This window comes from Chiloscyllium plagiosum, chromosome 33 (genome assembly GCF_004010195.1).
Source record: "Chiloscyllium plagiosum isolate BGI_BamShark_2017 chromosome 33, ASM401019v2, whole genome shotgun sequence".
NCBI classification, from domain to species: Eukaryota; Metazoa; Chordata; class Chondrichthyes; order Orectolobiformes; family Hemiscylliidae; genus Chiloscyllium; species Chiloscyllium plagiosum.
In genome coordinates, this window is record NC_057742.1 from 26,504,133 (window position 1) to 26,520,757 (window position 16,625).

The following is a 16,625-nucleotide window of genomic DNA, read 5'->3' on the forward strand; positions in this document are numbered from 1 at the left end:
CTCTCTCTCTCTCACACTCTCTCTCTCTCTCTCACACTCTCTCTCTCTCTCTCTCACACACTCTCTCTCTCTCTCACACTCTCTCTCACACTCTCTCTCACTCTCACTCTCTGCACCCCTGCATTGCCCCGCTTCTCTCTCTGGACTCCTACCCTCCAACACTGTATGATGCCACTGAGCATTCCAGCCAAAGTTTTCCAATGTTTGATTCCCCTACCTTAGTTGCAGATCTAAGCAAGTAACACAGCTGACAACCTGGCACAATAGATGCGCAAGCAGAATAAATCACAGCCAGCTGGTAATGGGACACAATTTCATAACAGCGAGTGGGGGGGGGGGAGGGGTGTGCTTTATAAACGAAGCTCCGCTATTCACATTGTGTTATAGCTGAATTGTATTTACAAAATGCATATTGTACCTGAACTGCCTGTACTTTAATTTTAGCTATTTTCCAAAGCTGCTTTGTCTTTTAAGGAGTATCCAGCACTTTGATTAAAATGAATGTGTTGCTTGTACTTCTTGCCAACTCGTGACTATAGGGGCAAGTGAACAATTATGTTTTCATGACATTTGAAGTGGTTACTTTTTTTAATTTTGAATTTGGCAAGCAAGTTTCTTTTTGTTTGATTCACTCTAAGTGCTTTTTAACTTGATGACTATAATAACATACAGGTATTTAAAAGCAATGTAATCTGTTTTGTTACTGATGAAGAATTAGACCATGGTTGAGGAGGTGATGAAATGAGGGTAGTGGGCACAAAATGGTTGGGGAGAGTGGTGGAGAAAAAGCGTTTGTTGAGCATGTGAATTAGAAGAGCAAATTACTTAATGCTCGTGAAGAGTTGTCACACTTTTCAGTTCAAACAAGTTGAAAAGCAACTTGCCCTCACCCCTATTCATGAAATGTTCCCACATCTCCATGTGCAGCGTAATAGTTAGGGGGGTGTGCTATGCAGGGGAGGAGGGGAAAGAGAATGGTAAGTATGGAAAGTGCATTGTAAAATGCTATCACTTACAAGATGAGTGGGAGCTAGAGTTGAGTATATTTGAAATATAGTAACATTTGTTGGCTTGTCATTTGTAGCAATATTGGAGACAGTTTCTACATTAAATATTTTGGGAAGGGTAGTTTTAAAAAAAAAGGTGTATTATGGCCTGAAGGACACCACAGCAACTCTTAAGTATTAGCATTATTGAACATAATTGAGATAGAGATCATCCTTTTTACAAGTGATCTTTACATATGTAGTAACTAGCTACAGTTATGGTAAGAAGAGGAAAGTTATAAAGAGGAAGAACATCTGAGACAGCCCAATTCTGCATCTAAAATGCTCTTAATTTTTTTTCAGCCTGTATGTAATTCATTCATTTTATTTTTAACATATTTCATTTTTATGTATATTTAAGGTGCCTCCGAGTGAACCCTAAGGGTTTAGATGAGGAAAGTAAAGATTACCTATCACTCTACCTGCTGCTAGTCAGCTGTCCAAAAAGTGAAGTCAGAGCAAAATTTAAATTCTCCATTCTGAACGCAAAAGGTGAAGAAACTAAGGCAATGGGTAAGTGAAGTGACAGTATGCTTCAGAAACAGGCTCCGCTTTTAAATGCAGCACAATTCAGTTGTGCAAACTGGGTGTAAAAGAGCAACAATTTATGACCAATGCTTCCCTTTTCTCGACTTCATTTCCCCTGATCTGACAGCCCCTTTTTGAAACAAAATCCCTGTCAACTACAAGCTGGAAGTATGAAATGGTCCAGATTATCTCTCAGTTGAGGCTGGAGTCTTTAACACCTTTCCTCAGTTTTACAATTTGCAGACTAATGGATTACGTTTTTAAAGTGGCATTTATTTGGAATTCACTTACTCTGCTCAGGTTTGATTCCTTGAATAAACTTCTCATCCAAGGATTGTTCTCATATAATATCACCTGCAATATAGAGGAAAAAATATACTTCCTCCCCCTCCACTACTAAAAATATGAGAAAACAATTGTCATTTCATGTGCTTTTATTTTTGTAAATGGATTTTCTGAAATTTTGCATTTATGTCCAAGTTAAAATGCTTTCAGTTAAGGCCTAGACACTTTAAAAAAAAAATTACATGGTTTCCACACCTGCAGTAACAAGGCGAGAAAATAATATTCCATTAGCCTTCACTCTAGTAGAATCAAAAAATGCTCAGCCAAGATATATGGCTCAAGCAAAAGTTTATATTCATGAGGAATCCAGTCTTTGGAATCAGTCATTAGAAGAAATTAATGGGTGCCTAGTGATCCTGCTGTTAGCGTCAGTGTCATTGCCTCTTCTAATAATTCTTAGGAAGAACCCACTAATGTTTGGTCTTCTAACTTCAGCTGCCTTTGCAGGATTGTAGCTGTAAGCTCCACAACCCCTTACAGGCTTACCTGGTTGTATAAGCCTCATGATATCGCAAACATGATGCCAAGTCTGCTTTCTAAATGCTATAGGGCAGTTACCTCAACCTTTCTTGGTTCTGGAAAGATTAGAAGGAAGATTAGAGAAAGACATTCTCATCTGTTAAAGAAATGTAACATTTTTGCTCTTTCCTGCATGCATTTTACTAGTCCCATTTGGACCACAGTAAAGATTATTTTTCTATCTACCCATCAACACTGAAGAAATGGAAATCCTGCTCACTTAAAATTGAACAAGGAAAGCATGCCTTTGAATAATTTGAAAGCATATTTAAAATAAAATAGAATGGCTAAGCCAAGGACCTGCATGCAAATTTCATGAATGGCTCCCAGGTGATGAGCTAAGAGATCACAAGTTTCCCTCTGTCATGCTTCGTTTCCACAAGGTGATTTATTACTGAGAAGAGAGGACATGCTGCTGAAGCTTTACATCATGTGCTCATAGGGCACTGACAAAGGACTATATTTTAGATGATCACAATGATTTATGCTACAAAAGGGACAAAACACATTTTTCCTGTCTAATAAGTTTTTGTGATCTTTTGAAATTAAGCATTCTTGCATTTGTCCTCATGTGTGAAACGGAAACCCTTCACAGTGTATGTTTATTTCTCTTCAACAAGATTTAAGTTCCATAAATATAAATGATAGGAGGTTTATCTTAAGGTAATCAGTGCCTGAAGAAATTGCCCGATTGAACAGTTCAAGCGATTGACAATTTAAAAGCCAAGCAGCTTGAATCTTTAAATAGAAAATGTTAAGGATATATGGTAGATGTATCGCTATCTGGGAAAGAAAGGAGAGGCTAGCATATTAGGTAGAGAATTAATAATAATCCTTCATACAAAACATTAATTTGTCTTTTCCCCTCTTAAAAGCTGAAGAACCTATTTTAAATTGCGTTTGTTTTATTTCATCATTTTTATTTGATAGAACAAGTTGTCCTTTCAGTTTTTAGGCAATTTTAAAGCCATAATCATCACCAGTGATTTTATATCTATGTACAATATCATGATTTAGTTGTATGCTATTGAAGCATTTAACAAGTTTCATTTACCACCTCATTATTGCAACTCAATCACAACTTCATTACTTTAGCTATTTGCCCTGAGTAAAGTAGCCTCTAGTATACTGCAGAAGATTTACATGGACTTTTTTTCATATCTTATACAACAGTTTTAAATGCTTGTTGGGGTGTAGTGGCTTGGGCCTTACTACTTTCTAATAAATGCAGTATTGCGCAGTGCAGTTGTGGTCAATATTTTATTTAACACAAATACTTCCATTGCTCTTCCTCCTCTTCATGGATATTCTTAATCTTTGCATAATGTATAAGAAACGTATTAAATTTTGGCATTAGAACTGTGAAATGAAACTTGATTTTTATCATGTGGTATTAGTATCAAGCACATTTGGCTTTGGCATAAATCTAATATCTATTTTCATTTACAAGGGGGCAACTCTTTCACTAGTCTTAACGTGTTCATATTCTAAATCGCCCATATCTATCTCTTGGAAACACTTAACAGCAACGCAATAGTAATTTTGCACTAAGTTCATATGCACTGGACAATAGATTAAGACCGCTTTAATTTATTTCATATAAGGTCTTATTATGTGGAAGAGGCAATGGCTTAGTGGTATTATCGCTAGATTATTAATCTGGAGACCCAGGGAATGTTCTTGAGACTCGGGTTCAATTCTGACCATGATAGATGGTCAGGTTTGAATTCAATAAATTTGAGTCTGATGAAGATCATGGAATCATTGTCTGCAAAGTCCATCCAGTGTACTAATGTCGTTTTAGGGAAGAAAACTCTTGTCCTGGCCCCATATGTGACTCCGAATAACCCTCTGGACAACTGGGGATGAGTATTGAGTGTTGGTCTAACCAATGACTTCCACATCGCGTGAATAACTTTAAAAACTTAAAGCCACTCTGAAAACTTAGAGCTGAACTTGAAACTAGCTTTGAGAAGTGAAAGTTCTTTGCGTTAACTATTGGTGTCTCTGTTCCTTTTTTTAAAATGAAGCTAATATTAATAATTTGGTATAAATAAGCAAAACCATTGTTTGTAATTTAGCTCCAGCTGAAGTTGATTGTCTGAACTGTGAAATGGTTGTTTTGATTACAATAAAAATGTAATTATTCAATTTACAGGGTTAATTTCATACCTAGTTCGCATACCTTAGTTCATAAGCTCTGATACAGACTTAGTTATAATCTAATTTACTAATTCAGAGTTTGTTTTTAAGAAGTTAAGAGATTTTAATACATACAGCAGAATTTTAATAAACTTGACATTAAGAAAATGACCTTTATGTCACTACATTTATATTGCTTTTTTTTGAGAAAGGAAAGAATGTTTGTTAGGATTTTATTTCTTTATTTCTGTAAAGTACATAGCAGACTAACAGTTTTGTAGAGGTGTTTGCTGATGTACTAGAAATTCTGATTTTAAAATACCTACTCCTAAAGGCCATATTTGAATTTTATCATCCACAGAATGCAATCAGCTTAGTTCTATTGGGTCAGCCCATTTTACTATCTTCTAGAATTCACTTGTATAATGTGACCATACCCAGGTGCACAATAGAATTCAGGTGGCTAAAGCTGTTCGAAAACAATAAAAGGTTAGCAGTCTCTTTCTCGAGTTGATCTACTTTACAGAATTACAACTTAAACTAAGAATGGGTGTTTATTTTTATTACAGAGAGCCAGCGTGCTTATCGGTTTGTACAAGGAAAAGATTGGGGTTTCAAGAAATTTATTAGAAGAGATTTTCTACTAGATGAAGCCAATGGGCTCCTTCCTGATGACAAACTCACATTGTTCTGTGAAGTAAGTTCTTAATGAATGTGCTTATGACTTAAGCAGCCTTAACATGGTTACTACATTTTAGAAACAGCAAACCAAATTAATCCTCTTAAGTAACAGACTGATAACAATGAGCTGTTGTTGAGAGATTAATAATAAATCGGAAATAGTATGTTGTATAGATTATTTTGCGATCAATGATGGTAAACATGGTAATTTATCAAAATAAACAACTTAGATGTTCACTTCTTATCTAGTTACTCCCAGTAAAGAATAGTTAATAGTTGTGCTTTTTTTGCTTTCTTCTGGACTTAATCAGTTTATTATTGTTGGATCTCTCCTGTGAACCACTCTATTATATGGTGGTCTGTGCCTTTTGTGAATATAGAATTGCTGAAATAGCTGACCTTGAGGTAATCCTAAACTGAGTCCCATCACCTCTGTACTTACTGAGCTATCTACATTGGTGCTTCGTTAAACAAAACCTCAATTTTAAGCTTTTCATCTGTCCTTAGTTTTGCCGCTCCTTATCCTGGATCTCTTCCAGCCTTTCAATAACTGCTTTCTCAGTCCTGGCCGCCTTAAACATCGCTGATTTTGACAATTCCAGTCACTTTTCACTTACTGATTTGAAGAATTACATTAAGTTTTTTGTGATTTATGCACTACTAGTGCTTTTTATGCTAACAGATATATAAATAGCTTTTACAATGCATCCTTATCTTTGAATTGGCATTAAAGTTTAGTAATGAGAGAATACTGATTCTTAATCTGTCCTTAAATTGGCAAAAAGCTGGACCTACAGCTGTCCTAGCACTAAATGCTGGAATGTTCTCCTTTAACCTTCCCACCTCATTTTCTTTCATCTTTTGAAGACATTTCGTTCAGCTTACTTTCACCAAGCTTTTAGTCATTTACCCTAATTTCTCCTTATGAGATTTGGTGACAGATGTTTACAAATCTGTAAAGCATCTTGGGATGCTTTGCTGCATTAAAGGAACCATATAAGTATGGGTTGTTGCTGTTGATCACTCAGAGTCGAAACCGAATGTATATCTGTCTCTTAGAACTGTTCTAAGAGCATTATGCTATAGCTTATTTATTATTACTGTAAACATTGTGTTAGCCAGTGTGCACCATAACCAGATAGTGCTGGTAAATTGAAAATGCCAGTTAACCCAGTGGTTAATAACTCAGCTATTCAAGGCACTAATTTCAGATGGTACTTAAGTCATGTCAGACTGACATTATGATTTTATATAGTAACTTGGCTATTTGTAAACCAGTATAATGAACAAATGTTGAAACATGATTCTGGTTCCGTGCTGTCAATATTCAAAACAAATTTTGTCGTTACTGCGAACTGTTTGTGAAAGCAGAGTTCCAGTAAGGACTTAAATTTTGATTTGATTTGATCCTTGGTTTTGAGCCATAAAGCCCTTGTAAGGGCTTGAGCATCACTTGTAAGTTGTAAACAAATGCCTGCATAGTTTTAATACTTAAATGCTTCAGGTGGTTGTGATCAGGAATACTGCATTTTGCAACCTAGCAACAGAGCAGAAATTGCTGCATTCGGTTGAAGATTTTGGTGGGAGGACTGTTCTAGTTTGTGAAGTGCTGGATAACACTGCTTTGCTGTACAGTTATGGAAAATCTTTAATATTCCCAGTGTACTGTATTGTGTTGAAGTATGTGCATGCATCTTGGCTAAATCTAAATGATGTACGTGACAGAATATTAAATGATTCAGCAATATTAGCATCAAGTAACCACTGAGTTTAGATACCAGACAGCATACACTTATCATCTGTGCCTAAAATTTAAATTAATGTTAATTATTTAAATTGTTTGGTAAAATCATAGTCTTAGCCATACAGCACGGAAACAGACCCTCCGGTCCAACTCGTCCATACCAAGCAGGTATCCCAACCTAATCTAGTCCCACCTGCCAGCATCCGCCCCATATCCCGCCAAACCCTTCCTATTCATATACCCATCGAGATGCCTTTTTAAATGTCGCAACTGTACTAGCCTCCATCACTTCCTCTGGCAGCTCATTCCATACATGTACTAAGTCAAATGAACTCACTTTAGTTTAGGTAATATAAGCTATGTCTGGGGTATATATCAGCATTTCAGAAAATATTGCGATTATTGCAGCAGAAACATTTCATGATTTTAAATGCTATATTAAAGAACTAATTTGCAGTTTTTATACAAATTGAGAAGGAAATTAAGAGCCTAACATATTTTATAATTCAAACCTGTCAATCCCGGTAACATGCTAGATAATCTCACTTTTCACTTACTGATTTGAAGAATTACATTAAGTTTTTTGTGATTTACGCACTACTAGTGCTTTTTATACTAACAGATATATAAATAGCTTTTACAATGCATCCTTATCTTTGAATTGGCATTAAAGTTTAGTAATGAGAGAATACTGATTCTTAATCTGTCCTTAAATTGGCAAAAAGTCAACGCCTCATTGGATTATACAATGAATTGGATAGGGAGAGTATTCTGTTGGAGTCATATTTGACTTTATGGCAATGTTGTAATGAAATAGTGATTAGTAATTTTGAAGGAAGAAGCTAGTGTCCAATTTTGGGCAAACATGTGCAGGTAGTTTCTAATCCAGTCCCTGCTGATGTTTATCACAGGCATAGAATTACACAGCATGAAAATAGTTTGGATTAGATTCTCTACAGTATGGAAACAGGCCTTTCGGCCCAACAAGTCCACATCGACCTTCCGAAGAGCAACCCACCCAGACCCATTCCCCTATCCTATATTTGCCCCTGACTAATGCACCGAAAACTCTGGGCAATTTAGCATGGTCAATTTACCTGACCTGCACATCTTTGGATTATGGAAGGAAACCAGAGCATCCAAAAGAAACCCACGTAGACATGCGGAGAATGTGCAAATTCCACACAGACAGTCGTCCAAGGTGGGAATCGAACCTGGGTCCCTTGCGCTGTGAGGCAGCAGTACTAACCACTGAGCCACTGTGCCGCCCATTTAGTCCAAAACATCCATGTCAACCAGATATCCTAAATTCATCTAGTCCCATTTGCCAGCATTTGGACCATATCATTCTAAACTTTTGATGCCTATTAAATGTTGTAATTGTACCATCCTCCACCACCTCCTTTGTCGGCTAATTCCATACACGCGGTACCCTCTGTGAGAAGGGTTGTCCCTGAGGTCCCTTTTAAATCTTTCTCCTCTCATATTAAACCTATGCCGTCTAGTTTTGGGCTCCCCGCACCCTGGGAAAAACACCTTGGCTATTTACCCTATTCATGCCCCTATGCTTTTATAAACCCCTATGGTCACCTCAGCCTCTGACGCTCCAGGGAGCCTATTCAGCCTTTCCCTGTAGCTCAGACCCTCGAACCCCAGCAACATCCTTGTAAATATTTTCTACAGTCTTTTTCAAATTTAACATCATATTTCCTCTTTCAGGGAGACCAGAATTGAATGCAGATTTCCAAAAGTCATCCAGAATTCCCTACACCTACCTACACCTGTTCATACTAACAGGAACATGCCATCTCTGAACACTTGTAAACCTCATTTTTAAGGCCTCTCACTTTCACCACTGTCCCTTTATCTGTGAATAGCCTCTCCCAAACCACTTTTGAAACTTCATGCCTAATACCATCAAAATTGGCTGCCTTCCAATTTTGAACTTTAACTTTTAGATCAGGTCTAACTGTTTCTATCACTGTTTATGATCACTGGCCCCAAACTGCTTCCCCATTGTTGATGTACAATCTCAATAAGGTGATTATCCCTTTCCTATTTCTCAGTTCTACCCATACAACGTCATTAGATGTTCTTCTTAAGTATAGCCATCATATAATCGTAACCAATAATGCTGCATCCCCCTCCTCTCTTGCCCCTCTTTCTATTCTTCGTATGTCATGTGTGACATGAACTATTAAGCTCCCAGTCCTCCCCCTCCCTGAGCTGCGTTTCTGTATTAGCTGTGATGTCCCAGTCCTATGTTTCCAACCATTCTGCATTCTTGTCAGGCCTTTTGCATTGAAATAAATGCAGTTAAATTTATCAATCTTTGTGACTCATGTACTTATATTTTAGTTTGCTTATGTCTTTTGTTTTTGAGAGGTTGCATATGGAACCATCTCATTTGGTGCCTTCATTTCGGAACAGCATTCTGAAGAAGAGCCACATTGGACTTGATGCTAACTCTGATTCTTTATCGACAAATGGTGCCAGACTTGCCAAATTTCTGAATCACTTTTTCATTTTGGATCTCCAGCATTGACATTTCTTGGAGCAAACTATTTCTTTGCTTGAATCTGTACTGAAAGCAACCAATACTGGAGATCACAGCGGGTCAGACAGCACCCATGGGGAGAGAGCAAGCTAACATTTTGAGTCTCTACTCAAAATGTTAGCTTGCTCTCCCTCTATGCGTGCCTTCTGACCCACCATGATCTCCAGCATTGGTTGTTTTCACTATTGACATTTCTTGACTTTGCCAATCTGTTTCTTTTCCAAACCCAATCCCAAGTTGTTCCTGTCTTCCTTGGATCTCCATGCTTAAATCTCTCCAATCAGATTTCTGCCATAGTACCAAAAGTCCTGTTTGGAAAATCACAAATATCCTGTGTGACTGTGCTCAAAAGTAAATCTTTCCTCCTTGACCTTCTGCACCTGTTTGCAGCTTTCAATACACCCTATCTACTACCTGTACCTCACTGCTATCAAATATTAGTGCTACGCTTTCCTCTCATCCTTTTAGAATAACAGGATCACCGAATTGTTACAGTGCGGGTGAGTTCAACTCGCGTGTCTATATTGGCTCTCCAAAGTATTAATACCCAGTGCCATTGGTTGCCTTTTCCCTATACCCTTTCTCATTGTTTTTGTTCAAAAGATTATCCAATCTTCTATAGAATATCTCAGCTGGATCTACCTCTAAGCCCACTTCCAGGCAGTGCATTTGAGACCGGAATTAGTTTATGTAAGTCTTTTTCTTACATCACACTTGGTACGTTTATAGCTCATTTTAAATCTATAGCACCGTGTTCTTGATTGGGAATGCGTAGACCCCTCGTGATATTGAAATCTTCTGTTAGATCTCTTAGCTGCCTTCTCTCCAAGGAGAACAGCCCAAGCTCCCCAATCTTTAATTGTACTGAAGTTTCTCATTCCTGGAACACTTTTTGTAAATACCATCTACCTACTCACAGTGCGTTCAGATTCTTTCTATAGTGTGACATCCAGAGCTGCATTTAATGCTCCAGCTAGCAAGGTCTAACCAGTATCTCATAAGTTCATCATTACCTCCTTGCTCTACCTCTAATGCAGACCATGATTATGCTTTATTAACTGTTCTCTCCACCTGTTCTGCCACCTTCAGTGATCTATTCACACATACACCCAGATCTCGTTGCTCCTGCAATCCTTTAAGTATTGTAGCCCCTATTTTATATTGTCTGTCCAAGTTCTTCACGTTGAATTTCATCTGCTTCCAATGTGCCTAATCCACAAATTTACTTACATCCTTTCAGAGTTGTGCACTATTCTTATCAGTTTATAATGCTTGTTATTTTTGTACTATCCACAAATGTTGAACTTTTCTCCTTCATACCAGGATCTGGATCATTATTATGTCAGGGAAGCAAGGGTCCCAATATCAATTCCTGGGAAGCTTCCCCACTGCAAACCTTCCTTTAGCCTGAAAGCTATTGACTGACCAATATTCTGTTTCCTTTCACTCAGTCAATTTTGTATAAATTGTTGTTGTCATTTAATTCTTGAGCTAATTTTTTTTTTTGCAGACCTGATGTGTGGCACTGTAGTGAATGTATTTTGAAAGTCCATATGCACCACCTTAAGAGCATTACCCTCATTAACACTTTGTGTTAGTTCTTCAAAGAAACTCCCAAGTTAGTCAAACAAATTTGCCCAGGGAAAATCATATGTTGGTTGTTCCTAAACAACAGTTTTCCATTTGACTAATTCTATACCGAATAATTGCAAAATCTTTCTATGACAGCAATTCAATGAGCTTGCAATTGCTGGGCTTACTCCAAGTTTTTTTGAATAAGGGCATGCTGTCTACAAGTTTCCACTTTCTGGCACCTCCCCTAAGTTTGTGGCCAGTAGTGTGTAATTTCCACACTCGTTTCCATCAGTCTCTTTGGATGCAGTCCTGATACCTTGCTAACTTGAAGTTGTGATTGACTATCCAAAATTTCTCTCCATCAATTTGAATGCTTCTGGTGACTGAGTTTCCTGTTCAGTCACAATGCCATGAATATAACATCATAAAGATACAAAAGCTTCTCATTGACATAGTCATGACCTCTGTACACAATTTGCCCTTGAATGTGGATTAAAGTTGGCAGTTGCAGAAAATAATGTTGTGTTCTTATTAATAGGGCAAGTTGAATTACAACAAATTACTGAATATGAAGTATGAATTGAGGCAGAATCGAAGAAATTTAGGTCTTGTCTATTTCTCATGAATCTTGCAATGTTTTTTTAAAAAAAAGCTTCACTTAGAGTATGGGGGTGGGAAAAGAGAAAATAGCTTTGTTTGAACCCTAACTTTTTTAGGGTATCGTTGCAGAAATGACTGAATCTGAAATATAAAGGCCCACCTATATTTTTTTTGAAACAACTAAAAATTGTACTACTTTATCAAACAAGATAAAGCTAGTTGTAAATGAAGCACAAGAGTCATTCTTATTATCATTACGTAACCACATGTTATTTGTTTGCCTGCAGAATAGACTAAGATGTAGCACCCTTTTGACATCGCTCCAAAGAATGTAGTCTGTACAGAGATTCCTCAACATCTCTTTATCCTATAAATGTAATAAATAAATGGGGCATTTAGCAATCTCAATAATGATGGGAGTTTTCACCTGCTTTCTGTTTAAATTCTTCAGTATTATTTTGAAAGGCTATCACACATAGACTTTAGTATTAAACTTCCTTGTACTAGAATGTTAAATCTGAAAACATTTTTAGTAAAACAGATTTGCCTTTTCTGTATGTCCTTTGCATACTCTGACATCCTAAAGCGCTTTATGGTGAAGGTTGTTGTGATGCAGGAAACCAGGCAGCCAATTTAAAAACAGCCAGCTACTCCCATAGTTGCGCAGTGATAAGGAGAGAACCCGTCTGTGATATTGAATGATGGATTAGTTGTATTTGCCAGTATATTGGGATAAGTCCCTTGAAGATCTTTGAAACCGTGTTATGGGACTTTAAGACCACTTGAGATGGCAGACAGGGTCTCCATCGAACATCCCATATACAAATGGCACCTCCAGTAGTGGTGTTCTTACTCATTTCTTGGTTATGTTCCAATTTTGTGTTGGAACTTGATTTTTCATTTCAGGTAAGTGGACTAGCAACTGAGCCAGAACTTTATCAGTGTGTTTTACTTACAAGTTTACTTATAACTGATTGAAAAACAGTTTGAGGTATCCTTGATTATTTTTTTGAATGTATAAGTTGTATGAACCAGGTTCAATTCAGTTTTGTTTCAATGCATTGTACTTTTTTTTTGTGTGTAGCATGTATACCATCTAAAGGTCACCTTCCGAGTTCAGGTTCATACACATCCATGTGAATTTAGAATGAATATTCCTGGATTTGTTTAAAATGTTTTCAACGAACATTGTTTCAGAAAAGTCTGTAGTAATTTTTATGCATATTTTAACTATTTTACAAGGTTGATTTGTAGTATTAGTACAATTGGAACGCACTTTTTTGATGAACCAGCAGGGATATGTAAGTTGTGACTTCCTTAAAACAATTTCCACAGAAACCTTTGCGAAAACAATTGATGGCAATGTTTCTTTTTATATGTCAGCATCCTGGCCTGCTTGATGGTGAAGCCATTCATAGATCTTGGGGTAAAGTGTCTGTATAATTGAGGATAATTTTCCAAATGCAGTTTTTGTTCTCTTTCTAAATAGTTCATGGAGGAAAAGTGGTTGAAATTACTTTGAACCATGAAATGTTAAACCAAAGTTGGAATAGTGTTTACTAAAGATGCATTTATGTTTGAGTTTCCCAAAGGTGCAAAGCATTTTTACTTGGCTAGTGCTGCTACACCTGAGTGCAGAAGCTTGACACTTATGACTTCTGACTTTGTCAATTCCTACCACACCAGGTTGATGAAGGGCCTGTGCTCCAAAAGCTTGTACATTTCAACTTATGTGCAACTTATACATTTCAAATAAACCTGTTGAAGTCTAACCTGGTGTTCTGTGACTTACACAAAAGTTGTGTTTTAAAAGCGAGCAACTCTGTCTATTGACAGTATCAGTATAGCAGCCTAGATTGTCTTACACGCGACCCAGATTTACCAGCATCCAACTTACGAAGCCTTATACTTGCGAACATGACCCTGTTTTTCTGTTAATTTTATGGATCCAAAATGTGAATGTTCACTTATACTTAACGGATATTTTATACTGTATTGTGTTCTGACTTGCGTATAGATGCCAGTATACTTCACAGCGGGTGTTAGTCGATAGCAATTTCATCTAATTATTTTTCCCTGTTTTTGACATCTTAAATCTCTTGTAACTTGAATCAATTTTTTAAAATAATCTTTCACTATTAGAGATTGAACTGTTATATAGCTTTTGAAGACTGGTTTTGTAAAGATGTGTGAATTTATATTTTCATGTTTTGATTGGCCATTATTATAAAACAAAATTAGCCTTTCCATTCAGAACTTCTGCAGCTCTTTCTTAATCTTGAACCATATTCTTGGCAGATAGTAGTAAGTTATATTCAGCCATTTTTGCAGAATTCAGAGTGGAGAAAGCCACAGCATCAGACGTCAGCTATGTCAAAGTGAAAGAAGCTTTATTTTTGCACTTGTGACCATATTTGCCCAAAATTTCACATCTTGACTAAGTTCTACACCATTTTAAACACATGGCATACATTCCATAATATTGTCAATTCCCTAGCCAAAAATATCCACTAGCTAACAAGGTTCAAATCAGTACTGTTATAATATCTGCACAAAGCCAAGCTATATACAATCATTGCACATAAGTATCATTAACCTTCTGTGATGGAAAGTATACTTGATTGTTCCTTGCCCTAAGTGTTTATGGTTCATTTTCATAAATAAAGATGATTGTTTGCCATATATGCAAATTTAGAAGTGATTATTTTAATCCTTCCATTCCAATTGTTGAATGTATACATTAGAATAGTATGCCTTTCATTCGATGAGCCATGCCAGAATAAAATTCTGCTCTTTATTCAAAAGATATTTTTGTAATTCTTCACTGTTTTCTTATCACTGACATTTTGAATGAATTTACTTAAAGCTGTTTAAACTAGTATCTGCATGAGCTGGAAATTAAGCTGAGAATTATACAATAAATCACTTTTTGAAAGGCCATAAAAATGTTTAGTCATTTCGATTGGAAATTACTTGAAGTCAAAATCATACTGTTTTTGTAATGTGCACATTGCTTTTTCAATTGCTTTCAAAGTTGAATAAATTTTGAAGGCCATGTCAGTAATGCTATGGGGCATACTCTTATATTGACGTTTGAATTTATAAGAAAAATGGCATTTCAACAAATCGATAAATTATCAAAGTAAGAAATGCATTGTAATTTTTCTGTGCCCTTTTAACTTGTATTTTATGTGTGCACCCTGACTGCTTATAATTTTTGTGCAAAGTTTATGCTTTTTACAATTTGGCACTAATTTAGCACTGGTGGAGCTGCATTTATTTTAAGTAATGCTGATTGGTACTTAATCTGGTATCAGTAACTGTGTATTGGTGCAACATAATGGGTTTGTATTTTTTTACACTCTAGGTGAGTGTGGTCCAGGATTCTGTGAATATATCAGGCCAGAACACCATGAATATGGTGAAAGTTCCTGAATGTCGCTTAGCAGATGAACTTGGAGGATTATGGGAAAACTCTAGGTTTACAGATTGTTGTCTTTGTGTCGCTGGACAAGAGTTCCAAGCACACAAAGCAATCCTTGCAGGTTTGGAACATTCTTAACGTCCAGAGCTTTTAATAAAAATATATGTAAAATTTGTATCAAATGTCTCTTTTCATACAAAATGTATCAAATGTTTTGTTGTTTTTTGATCTTCCACCATTTTAAAAAAAACGCAGGATTCTGATAATCTGACGTAAAGGCAAAGAATGTCACATTTTAGATCAGCATGTGAAAGAAAAATGTGTTTTGCGTGTGGCAATTGGTCAAAATTGGCTTTTGGGTTATAAAAACCCTTTGTTTGCGTTTCCTGCATGCAATTAAAATGGAATCAAGAATTCATTTACCAAGGGTAGAAATGAGTTGTATAGGATCAACTCATGCAGCAATGATTTAGTCAAACAATTCTTGGTGGAAGTGTTTTATCAAGCATTATATGCTATATTATTTAGATACTCCTTGTTAGTCAAAGCAAATTAAATCCTTCATTATGTTCATAATTTTCCAAATAGCTTTGAGCCACAGCCATTGACTTTTGATGGAACTAAATGCACTTACCAACTTTATCCTTGTGCTCCAGAGGTATATTGTATGTCATATTAAATCTTCCTCTGAAACATATGCTCATGGGCTCCTTTCAATTATTTCAGTTGTACAACTGAATGTAAGTAAATTCCATGTAGAACACCCATTTGCTAACTTTGCAGTAGAATTGTGTGTGATAGGCTGCTTTGCATTATTCATGTTTTGCATAATCTGTGGAAGTCCAGTCTGGCAGTTGTTCTCTTTTCTGGTCAAAGTCAGAAGTCTCACAATACCCGGTTGTAGTCCGACAGGTTCATTTAAAATCACAAGCCTGCACTTCACCTGATGAAGGAGTAGCACTCCAAAAGCTTGTAATTTTAAATAAACCTGTTGGTCTACAACTTGGTGTTGTGTAACTTCTGACTTTGTCCACCCCACTCCAACACCTCCACATCATGGCTACCTCTTCTGGTGTTAATGGTGAGGTGCCCCCATGTGTGGTTTTGGCTTTGAGGCACGCTCACATGTGGTGTTAGCTGCTGACACCAGTAGCTGAAAAGCATTGCACTGGAAAATTACAGCCAGTCAGGCAGCATCTAAGAAGCAGGAGAGTCGACGTTTTGAGCATGAGCTCTTCATCCTGCTGCTCAGATGTTGTCTGACCGGCTGTGCTTTTCCAGCACCACACATTTCAACTCTGGTCTCCAGCATCTGCAGTCTTTACTTTCTCCTTGCTGATACCAGGAGCCTGGTGGCCAAAATTCAATACCTCCTTGGCAGCATTAAATCACACTTTTTTTCAGGACAGAAAACCTGCTTTACTGAAGACCATATAAACGTGTCAGGACTGTTGTTTCCACCAT

General features: G+C 36.8%; 1 protein-coding gene across 1 annotated transcript in view; it reads left to right on the forward strand.

The window, feature by feature from the left end:
• LOC122539960 (speckle type BTB/POZ protein) overlaps positions 1-16,625 on the forward strand; it is a 125,127-nt gene that overhangs the window by 82,374 nt on the left and 26,128 nt on the right. The window contains exons 5-7 of the mRNA XM_043675190.1: positions 1,408-1,559; positions 5,150-5,277; positions 15,105-15,282. Coding sequence (XP_043531125.1) covers positions 1,408-1,559; positions 5,150-5,277; positions 15,105-15,282 — 458 coding nt within the window. The remainder of the gene's footprint in view (positions 1-1,407; positions 1,560-5,149; positions 5,278-15,104; positions 15,283-16,625) is intronic.